Source organism: Varanus komodoensis, unplaced genomic scaffold (assembly GCF_004798865.1).
Source record: "Varanus komodoensis strain SLA01 unplaced genomic scaffold, ASM479886v1 scaffold26, whole genome shotgun sequence".
Classification (NCBI taxonomy): domain Eukaryota; kingdom Metazoa; phylum Chordata; class Lepidosauria; order Squamata; family Varanidae; genus Varanus; species Varanus komodoensis.
Genome location: NW_025335684.1, coordinates 13,070,616 through 13,080,673, shown reverse-complemented (window position 1 = coordinate 13,080,673; position 10,058 = coordinate 13,070,616). Strand labels below are relative to the sequence as shown.

General features: G+C 55.6%; 1 protein-coding gene across 1 annotated transcript; it reads right to left on the bottom strand.

Moving 5' to 3' along the window:
• Nucleotides 1-3,927: 3,927 nt before the first annotated feature.
• On the bottom strand, nucleotides 3,928-8,543 carry LOC123025279 (transmembrane protein 100-like). Its single transcript, XM_044433877.1, has one exon. It carries the CDS (start codon nucleotides 8,541-8,543, stop codon nucleotides 8,172-8,174), a length of 372 nt encoding a protein of 123 aa, XP_044289812.1. The 3' UTR covers nucleotides 3,928-8,171.
• Between the last annotated feature and the right edge of the window lie 1,515 nt (nucleotides 8,544-10,058).

The following is a 10,058-nucleotide window of genomic DNA, read 5'->3' as shown; positions in this document are numbered from 1 at the left end:
TCAGTTTGGGATGATCTGGGGCAGGGTGAAAATTAATTGAAGCTTTTTTAGATTTGGGATGATCAGGATGAGAAATGAATTAGCTGGCTTTTCCTCCTATAACATGTAAATTAACTATAGTAATTATTGCTAAATTGCATAGACAGCCATTGACATAGACAGAGACATAAATTACTGTACACAGAATCTTTTCTATTTGTGTCCTTTGGGCCTGGACCACAAAAGTTTTATGTGCCTAGCAACACCCCTGCGGACCAAACTACCCTTCCTACAAGGAAATCTTCAGCATCAGGACTCTTCAGATTTGTTTAATGTCTTTCAAAAGGACCAGAGCATGCACAAAGTTTATACAATGATGCATAGTATGGAGAATATGGATAGAAACTGATATTCTTTCTTCCTTCCTATCACTAGAAATGTGTGATGGCCACTAAGCCAGAAGGCTTACAAAAGGGAAAGGGAACATTTCAGACACGCCAACATCAGACTGCTGGCCATATCGGCTACTTGTGCTCTCGTGATGCAGAGGCAGCTTCTGGGAAGCCATGGCAGGAAAGAGCTGCAGCCTTCAAGCCCTACTGGGCCTTTCCGAGAGGCAACTGGCTAACCTCTGCTGGAAGGAGAATATTGGACTAGACAGGGCCTTGCTTGGATTCAGCAGGGCGCTTCTTGCTCTGATTAAACGGCACCGGATATGGAGCAAACGGAAGGAGGGAGCTTGGATGCATTGCCTGCCTACCCACATCCGCCTGGGCTTTGCCCATCTGGATGGTCGCCACTGCAGCCAGGGGGAGGCGGTGTGGGGAGCGCTAGACGGGCAACCCAAGAGCCGGGCTCGAGTCCCCAGCCAGCCATGAAATGCTTGGTGACTCTGGGCCGGTCGCTCCCTCCCAGTTCAACCTGCCTCTCAGGGCGGCTGCTGTGCGGAGGCCACGGAGCTCTGTAAGCCCCTTGGGTTCCTCACAGGTGGAAAAAGGGTGGGACATAAATGCAATGCAGCAATAATATAACGTGTTTAGGAGGCAGAGCTGGGCAGCACATCCACTCCTGGGTGACCCCGGGAGTTCTACACCAGCCGTCTCCAACCTAGGGCCAAAAGGTCCTGAGGACCGGGAGGGATTGGGCTCAAAGTTCGGCACGCCTGGAGGGAAGCAAGTTCTGAAGAGCTGCCCCAAGCACATGCTTCCCCCCAGCGCGAGCAAGAAAGCTTCCAAACCTGAAGAAATTTGCCGGTGATGCGGACGGCGCCTGCTACTGCAGGGCCGGGGATGCAATGTGGCGCACGCATCTGAGAGCTCCATCTTCCGAGAACGCGGCTGAGTTTAACCTCTAGGATGCAGGATAGAAAAGGCGTGACCAGGAAGTAGCAGCCCCGCCAGAGCAGAAGGTCAGCTTTGGTGCTGCAGCCTCCAGGGAGCGGGCAGCCTCCGAGCAGCAGGGGGCGCTTTGCCAGCCGCGTGGGCTGCAGCGCAGACAAAGCGCGCTGCTGGCCGTACCGGAGCAAGGCCGCGGAGCAGGGCGCTTCCCGAGCCAGGAGCCTGCTCAGGGCCGGCCTGCATTCACCCCCTTGAGTGCAGCCGAGTGCCCCGCTTGCTTCCTTCTGGGGCCGCATCTGGGAATGGGCCAATGCGCAGGCACTCAGCGGGATTCCAAGGAGGCCTTGCCCAGCTCAGCATCTCCCAGAGAAGTTTGGCCGCGACTCCTTCCACCCCCGGCTCAGGGATGGATGTTTTGGATGCATTGTGGGCTGTCGCACAAAGTTCCTGGAAGGGCGCCAGTTTGGGGAAGGCCAATTGAAGGAGCAATTGGATGCATGTTTCTGCAGGAGGGAAGACGTGCGATTCCCAGCGTATTCCTGCTGCGATTCATGCCTCCTTTCCTTTCTGAACATGCGTCGGATCACACCCTTAGCCAGTCTGACTGGCAACTGCTCTCCAGGGGCTTGGGGAGAGAAAGAGAGAGATCTTCCTGGGCCCTGCCTCTTCAGACAGGGAACATCACGTGTGTTCCTATCCAAATGCCTCCTGCACACAAGGAAGGGGCAGGCAGAACCACGTCCCTCTTGAGAGAAGAGAGGGTCACGGAGGTGTCTAGGGCTGCATCTTTCTCCATCCTTGCTTTCCATGATCTTCCGCTGCAAGCAGTGGTGGCGCTTCTTTCCTGCCTCTGCAGCTTCTGGGGAAGAGGGAAGCATAAGACCCTAAGGGGAGCCCAAACAGGAGGCCATCTCGTGCACCGTTCCGTCCAAACAGTGCCCCCCCCCCCAGGCTCCCAGCAACGGGGCAGAACCGCGCACCCAGGCAACCTAGAAAGGCAGGAGAGCTTCCAGCCGGGAAGACCCACCTGGGTGGGTACTCGGGGCCCAGCTGCTGGTGAGGGTCCATGGCTGGAGGCACTCGTGGCCACAGCAGAGGACGGCTCGCTGTTCGACTGCACGATCCCCTGAGGCAGCTTTCCCCAGTGTGCTGCTCTCCAGATGGTTTAGGCCACAGCTGCTCTGAGCCCCAGCCATCAGGGTCAAAGGTCAGGGATGCTGGGAGCTGCACGGTTTGGAAGGCACTGTGTTGGGGAAGATAAGCCGAAGGGCAGCTCTGCCCAGACAAAAGAGGCGTCACAGGTTTCGGTGATCTTGATTTTGGCAGGCAAACCTATGGCTCTGGTTTCCCAGAATCATCTGATTGCCAGGCCCAGAATGCCATTGGTCTGGAGCAGGAACACCTTAGCTTCAGTCGCTTGCGAGGCAGAGTTCATAGCACATGGGCTTGGTACCTCGGGGCTCCTAATTATTTTACGATGAAGGGTGACTTTAAAGAAAGTTTTACTATATGTTGAGCTCTGCAGAACCTGCCATTTCTTTGGCTCCTCCAAAACAGGGGTTCTTGATCTTGGTGAGCCAGTGGGCACATTGGGAAGTCTGAACCAGTGTCGTGGGCACACTCACAAAATGGCTGGCATGGAGACTGCCCATTCATTATATGGCTGCCCTGAGTGCCACAAAACATTCATTTCCCCAAAGGAAACCTGATGAGGTTGTAAGAAAAGTAGCTTGTCCTAGAGCCTAAGTACAAGGCAGAAAGGGTGGGGGGGGGTGAGTGAGAGAGAGCCAGACGCTGCTCTTTCAGACTTAAAGAGGATGCAGCCTCTTGTGTAATTTTGGTAATTAAAAAAAAACTTAAGAAATAAAATAAGCATCTGAAGAAAGAGGCCGTCACTCTCAGCAGCAAAAACGCCGCTGCTGCCCAACCACGTCTGTACGGATGATTCCAAGGATGAGTTCAGGCATGTCAACAAAGCCACCTACACGCCCCTCCAGCTCAGGACATGCCATGCATTTTGTCCAGTTGCTTGGGATCGGCAGGAGGTATGTAATCACCCAGTACACAGAAACAGTGAGAAAGGACATGCTGTTGGCAGCCTAATTAAGGAAAACCAGCCACTCATGCTACAGTGAAACAGCAAAGGGTTAATTCTGATAGGTGCCCGCTCTGTTCTGCAAGACAACAAAGGGTTTCCTGGGGTGCACAGGCTTGTCCCCCCCCCCCCCCCACACCTGTGCATTCTGGCACAGTGTTCAAACAGAGACTACAATGAAAAGAGAAGACAGCTGCTCTGCATTCGGTCCCTAAGCATTTGTGAGCACGAGAGCAAAGCATACCAAATGGTCAAAAGATCTCTGGAAGCAAGCAGGGGAAAGGCACAGGTCTGTCTGCCTTCCTCTTCAAAATGCACAGAGCACATTGCATGCAAAGACTTCGGCAACAAGAGGCCGGCCTGTGTCGGGCCCAGGACCCTGGCCTGCAGCACCGCGGCTCCGCCTCCTCCAGGCCCCCTCCCTGCGAGCACCGCTCCACATGGTGGCCGCAGCTCCCCTGCCGCTGGTCGCGTTGCAGCGCTTCTCCCCCCTTCCAAGCAGACCAGGACAAAGGCTTTCTGTTTGAAAGGCTTTATTGTGTGAAAGCCGACCAGCTAGGCTGGCTTTAAAGTACCAAGCGAGAGAACTGCAGAAGTCCACAGCAAAGGAAACACGCACAGTAAGAATACCGGCCTTGAAGGAAACGCAGCTCAGCGAGAAGGAACTGATGCCACGCGGAACACCCCTCCTGTGACTGGGGCAGCCGCTTGGCACACCAGGGTTTTCTCGGTCGGTCCACCCTCTCAAGCGGATGCTGCATCCTGGGATGAGGGACTCGGGGCCCACCCACTCCATAGTAACATCCTCGCTAAACTTTCCCACAGTATTTGAAACTGCCTCATGCTCAGTGACCACCTGGCTCAGCATTTCAACTGGCAGATTCTACCCCTCCTCCTCTGAGTCGACGTCTCTTTCACAACTCCTGGAAGGGCCTTTGTAAGAAGAGTGAGCCAGATCCTTGCAAGCATTACCTTTACCTACGAGTAGAACCCTGACTGCTTTATAGCTTTCATAAGGACTAGTGATACCCCGACGTACTAGCGATGCTTTTTCCTGCCAGAATCCCTGTGCCGCCAGAACGCTCTTCTGCTGTTACCGTTCCTCTGCTTACTAGTAGTACCTCAGCTCCTCTGCTTCTAACACCCCTCCCTATTATAAAGCCCCTCTGCCCACTAGAAGCACTGTGGCTTCCTAGCCATGCCCCTTCCTGTCACCGAGCGCCTCTGCCCGCTCTCATGCCTCTTTCTGCTCCGGAGTGCCCGGTCTCAGCCAGAAAGGGGTCTCTGGTATCCTCGGCCGCCTCTCCCCAGTGGAAAAGCAGGTGCCAGGGACTGATCCCAGATTTTACAGGGATGGCATTCGCTCTTCCCCACGCCCCGGTGCCATTCCCACTTCTGAGGAACCTCCGGTCGCTGGGTGCTTCCCTCACAGAGGATGCGTCAAGAGCACAGCTGCGGCATCAGGCAACCCAGCTTGCTGCTTCAGCGTGTACAAAGCCTGCGGCGCACTCAAGAGCAGCGCTTTAGCACTTAACTGACTTATTCAAAGCTATCATCTCCTGCCCTTCACCATGACCCAGGGCACTATGCTCCTGGTCCACGAGCTGCTTCACGTGGGTAGCATGGTGCTCGGGCAGCTCGGCACCCAATGGATTCACCTGTGTGATCTCTGTGCATCCAGGTTCTCAGATGCACCTTTCCTTTTTAGGTGCCTTTCCTCAGATGGGAAACCAAATCCTTGAAGAGGAGCCTCCAAGCAAATCCACCCTGAGGTGATTATATGCTATTCTTATCAGCTCTCCTCAATTTGGATCAAGTGATCCTGAAAGGTGATCACAATTTCCCTCAAGCAGGAAAGCAAAACTGGGTTTCTGGTTGTCAGAAACAGAAAGCTACACCAACTGCATAGAAAGTATGTATGCAGGCTAAGTTCAGACAACACAACTACTCATATACACAAGAGTTGGGAATGGCTTGAGCATTGGTTGCTTCGAACTGTGGGTCATTGCATTGTCAGAACCCAGGTAAGAAGCACTAAGAAGCTATGGGTTGTTAGCCATGAACAACCCATGACGGAAACTCATGGTTTGTTGTTGGGTTGTCAACTTTGGTTTGGTCAGCATGGTTGTTCACCATGGTTTGTTATCTCGGCTGGGCTGAGGGAATCTGAGAACCCATCTTTCCACAACAGCCCACAGTTCAATGGGAACCCATACTCAGTCCTTCAGTGTGGGTTACCATGTTGTCAGAACTCAGCCACGGATGTCAAGTACAATATGGAAAATTATAGTAGGGTGCAGTGGTGGCTAAAGAATTGTAGGTGGGGAGCAGGGGGAAATAACTTTAAGTTTCCATTAAATCACCACAAGGGGGCGTGTGCTGCTACCATGTCTTACTGCTCGGTTTCCTGGGGGCTGGTTGGCCTTTTCGAGAGAAGAACGCTGGACTAGATGGACCCCAGTTAGATCTAGCAGGACTCCTCTTTCACTCCCTGTGGACCATATTCCCATCTAAGCTACTTTGCAGGGGGTTTGTGACAATTATAGGCGATCCTTGGAGGAAGGGCAGAAAATACTATAATAATATATATCCTGCATTTTCCTCTTGCAAAGACGGTTTAACTAGTCCTTTCCATTTTATCTTCACAACCGCCCTGCAAAGTAGGTTTGCTTGGAAGTCAATGATTGGCCCAAAGTCACCCGGGGAGATTTGTTACTAGAATCAGAGATCGCACAAGTCCCAGTCCATTCCCCCAGTCTCTGCACCACCCCAGTGCATCCCGCTTCTGGTTCAAATGCTTTTGGCCAGAGGGCGTCTGCTACCCATCCAGCAGCCTCCTCCATGAAGCCTCCCGACCTGGGAGCATCCAGCTCTTTGCAGCAAAGAGGCTTCTTCCCTGCACCCCAGTTGTAGCACAGGCCCACGGACCGAGTGGCCCTCGGGAGAACAGACTAAAGTGGTGCAGGAAGTTACCACCAGCCGTGTCGCCACCTTCTTGCCCGCTCTTCCGCCTGCATCGTGAAATGCTTGCTCCGCCACACAGGCTGCATCTGGGCCAGGCATGCTCAGCCCTCGGGGGCACAGGTGGGGGGAGCTCTGCAGGCATTCAGCGAACGGCACAGCCAGGAAACGTGATGGATGTGCACACCCTGCGTTCCCAGCGCAGTCCCACCCTCCTCCCACGCCTGTCCTGGCTGCTCCCTCTCCCTGCTTCAAGGCTTGTTCCAAAGCGTCCAGTTTCACATCTTTCCAGCAGCGAGCGCATGTGTGGAGAGTCTCCAGGTGCCGAGGAGTCGCAAGCCAGCTGCTTTTCTGACAGTGAGCCGCCCCGGCCTGCAGGAGTCCGGCTGAGAACTCAGTGTCCCGGGAGATGGGAGTCCTCCTTGAGCCCTCAGGTGACGCAGCCGTGAGCTGGGGCCGCCCCATCTGGAAACACTGTGCCAGGGAGGTCAAGTTAAGGGGAGTGGTGTGGACGAAGAATGCATCCTGCTCTGCTCAGGGCACTATCATATTCCAAGAGATGATGAAGCCAGACAACCATTTTGTTTTGTTCCCCTTTCTGTAATGCTAAGCATTTCCTTTATATTTGTAATGCAAAACATTTCCTCTCTCTCTCTCTCTCTCTCTCTCTCTCTCTCTCTGTGTGTGTGTGTTGGCAACGACTTGCACAACCGCATCGTGCAACCAACCTGAGGCACATCACAAACAGCATGGAAGGCCGGTGCACACTCGCGAAGGCACGCCACAGGTATAGAACGCTTGAATTCAGTCCTTGCCGCTAGACTAGAAACTTTTCCACTGTGCAGCACCTTGTGCTGAGGGGCAGCCTCGGTGAGCTGTCCTGCTCCGCACCGCCCTGTGCTTCTCAGTGGCAAACCTGCGGCCACCACTGCCACAGGAGAAAGCTGTAGCCGTTCCCATCAGCTGGATGTTTCATGAGGTCTCGTAACTTCGCTTGGCTCTTCGCGGCCGACGCAGACTTCCCCAGGCGAGACCGAGACTATTCCTTCACTTTATCTTGCTCAGTGTGGTGGCATATTTGGTCATCCCCCGAATCCTGACAGTAGCGATTGACCTTCCTGCTGCCCCCGGCTGAAATCTCATGTCACTCTCCTTCTCACACAGCAGCTGAAAAGTCCAAATGCCATCGTTCGCCTACCAAGACCTTCGGGGTTTGGGTTTGCTTCGCTATAGCCGGTTCCGCCACTGCGAGACTGTGGTCTTTTCAGAGTGCGTGTGTGCATGTGTGTCCACATACGCGCATCGTCCCTCTGTGATCAGTCAATGGCATGTGGAGCTGGATGGGGACGAGCAGAGAGCATCCTTGAAGGAGGGAGAACGTTCCCTCTGCTCCAGTTCTGCTGCTGCTTCCTCCTGAAAGCAACTTGGTCCGAAGGCTCTGTCAACAAGCCGCTCGGTGCGGCTGGCTCAGAAGGTCGCAGAGCTTGGATTAGGACCTCTTTTGGGGAAACAGTCCAACGCACAACCAGCCACTCATTCCTGCCTCGTGGCTCCCGCCATTCGTCACTCACCATTCCTGGAGCAGGCCGAGTCTCTGAGCAGCGTGTTTTGTGGCTCGTCGCACTGAATAAAAACAGGGCAAAGTTGCCCAGTTCCACTTTCGTCCGGCTCCAGAAGATTGCAGGGTGCCTTCAAAGCCCCCTTCCTGGCTCCCACTCAGTTTGCCACAGGCCACAAGGAAAAGGTGAGGTCTCTCCAGACTCGGGTCTACCTGTCGGGGCTTTGCTTCGGTGTCCGGCTCATAGGGCCCCTTGCTCCAAGGGGACGGGCTCCTCTTGCTGCTTCTTGCGCTGCCGCTCCCTCTTGGCCCGCCAGCAGACCAAGGCGGCCACCAGCAGGCACACCCCGAAGATCAGGGTGGCCATGGAGACCACCTTGGCAATGTCCATCTTCGGCCCATTGATGGTGAAGGTGATGCAGGTGGCCGCGATGCCGATGACCAGAGAGACGATGCCGAAGGGGAAAATGCAGCGGTACCAGGACTTCTCCGTCCCTCCGGTGGCCAGGGCGAGCTTGTTCAGCGTGGCGGTGGAGTCCGTGGAAGCCGCCACTGGCAGCCCCGGCTTCCCTCCTTGCAGGCAAGTGAGAGAGTTGGACTTGCAGCCCATCATCCTGGCGGTGAGCAAGGCGGCCCAGTGGTCAGCTGTGGCTCGGGCTCGGGCTCGGACCTCCGTCCTGCGCCGCAGCTCCCTCAGCGAGGCAGGGCAGCGGAGTGAAGCGAAGCCCAGCGCGCCGCCGCCGCCCCCCCTCTCATTTTGTCTGACAGCTTCTCTCCGCCGGCAGCTGCTCCGAGCGCCGGGCCCCGCCCGCTGCCGTAGTGCCGAGCGCTGATTGGCCGGCGGCGGCAGTGATCTCATGGCTGGGGGCGGGAGCGCAGTTAACTGTTTCGCTAAGCGGGTGTGGGCAGAGCCGCGTCTCCGGAGACCCACTGCGCGGGCGGGGGCTCGGCTCGGCTCGGCTCGAGCCCTCCGTGGCCGCTCAGGTGATCTGGCAGATTTCGGTGCCCGCCTTGTGGTTTGCCTGGACGCCCGTTGGGATGCATCCGATCTTTAGGGGCGCACTGCCTGGATGAGCAAGGGAGATACGCGTGGCAAAGAGCCAGGGAAAGGATGTGGGTGGCCAGGAGGCCGTGATAGGAGCACCTGGGCTGTCATTCAGGGCGCTTTTTGAAAACCGGCTTCTGGGAAACAGTGCGATGGAGCGGTTCCCCCAAGTCCCGCTTGTGGACTTCTGAGGGCAGCCGGCTGCGCGCCGTGAGGGCAGGGGGCCGGCGTGGCTTCCCTCGTGTTCATATGGATCATTTGCCGACTAGCAGGTGGGCCCCGCTTCACATGCGTTGGATGAGAATGATCAGGATTCCATTTGTCCCCGGCCTGTTTTCCTCTTGCAAGGGCGCCAAGGATGAGCTTACCGGATCCCCTTCCTCGCCATTTCATCTCCACAACAACCCTGTGAGCAGGCGAGGTGGAGTGCCAGGGACTGAGCCTCATGGCCGCGGGCTGACCTGAGCCTGGACCTGCGCAGCCCCTCAGCTCTCGGAGCCCTTCGCTTGACGCAACGGGGCCTTAGGGCAGCGCAGGCGGCGCTCTAAGCGGGGCTCATGGCGCACGCCCCGTCCGAGTGGAGCCAATGCTCAGGGCGCCCACGCCTCGGGTTACCTGAGCGGCAGCAGAGCGGAAGAGGCAGGCACATCACTGCGCTCCGCAGGGCACTCGTCTCACCTGGCTTCTGAGGTTTTCGGGCTGTAAAGCTATGTGCTGGATAGGAGAGGCTGCCCCTTGCGGCTGAAGCGGCAAGCTCTACCCACATGGACTCGTTCTACCGAAAACTAATGCTTGGAAAATGCAGAGTAACCCTATGGGGGGCGTGGGGGGTGCCGTGCCCACTGGGTCCTGTTCGGATGCATACCAGGTTCCAAGTGAATTTGTTTCATGCTCTTGGACAGATGGGCAATCAGACACACCCCTTCTGCTCTATTCTGCCTTCCTGCGATAAAACCAAACTCCAGCTTACAAATTCACCCACTGCAGCAAAAAACAAGCAAGCCAAGCTAATAGTAAAATAGCTAGCAATGATAGCGATAGCTTAGCATCATAACACTTAACCAGAACATTGTTTAAAAACAA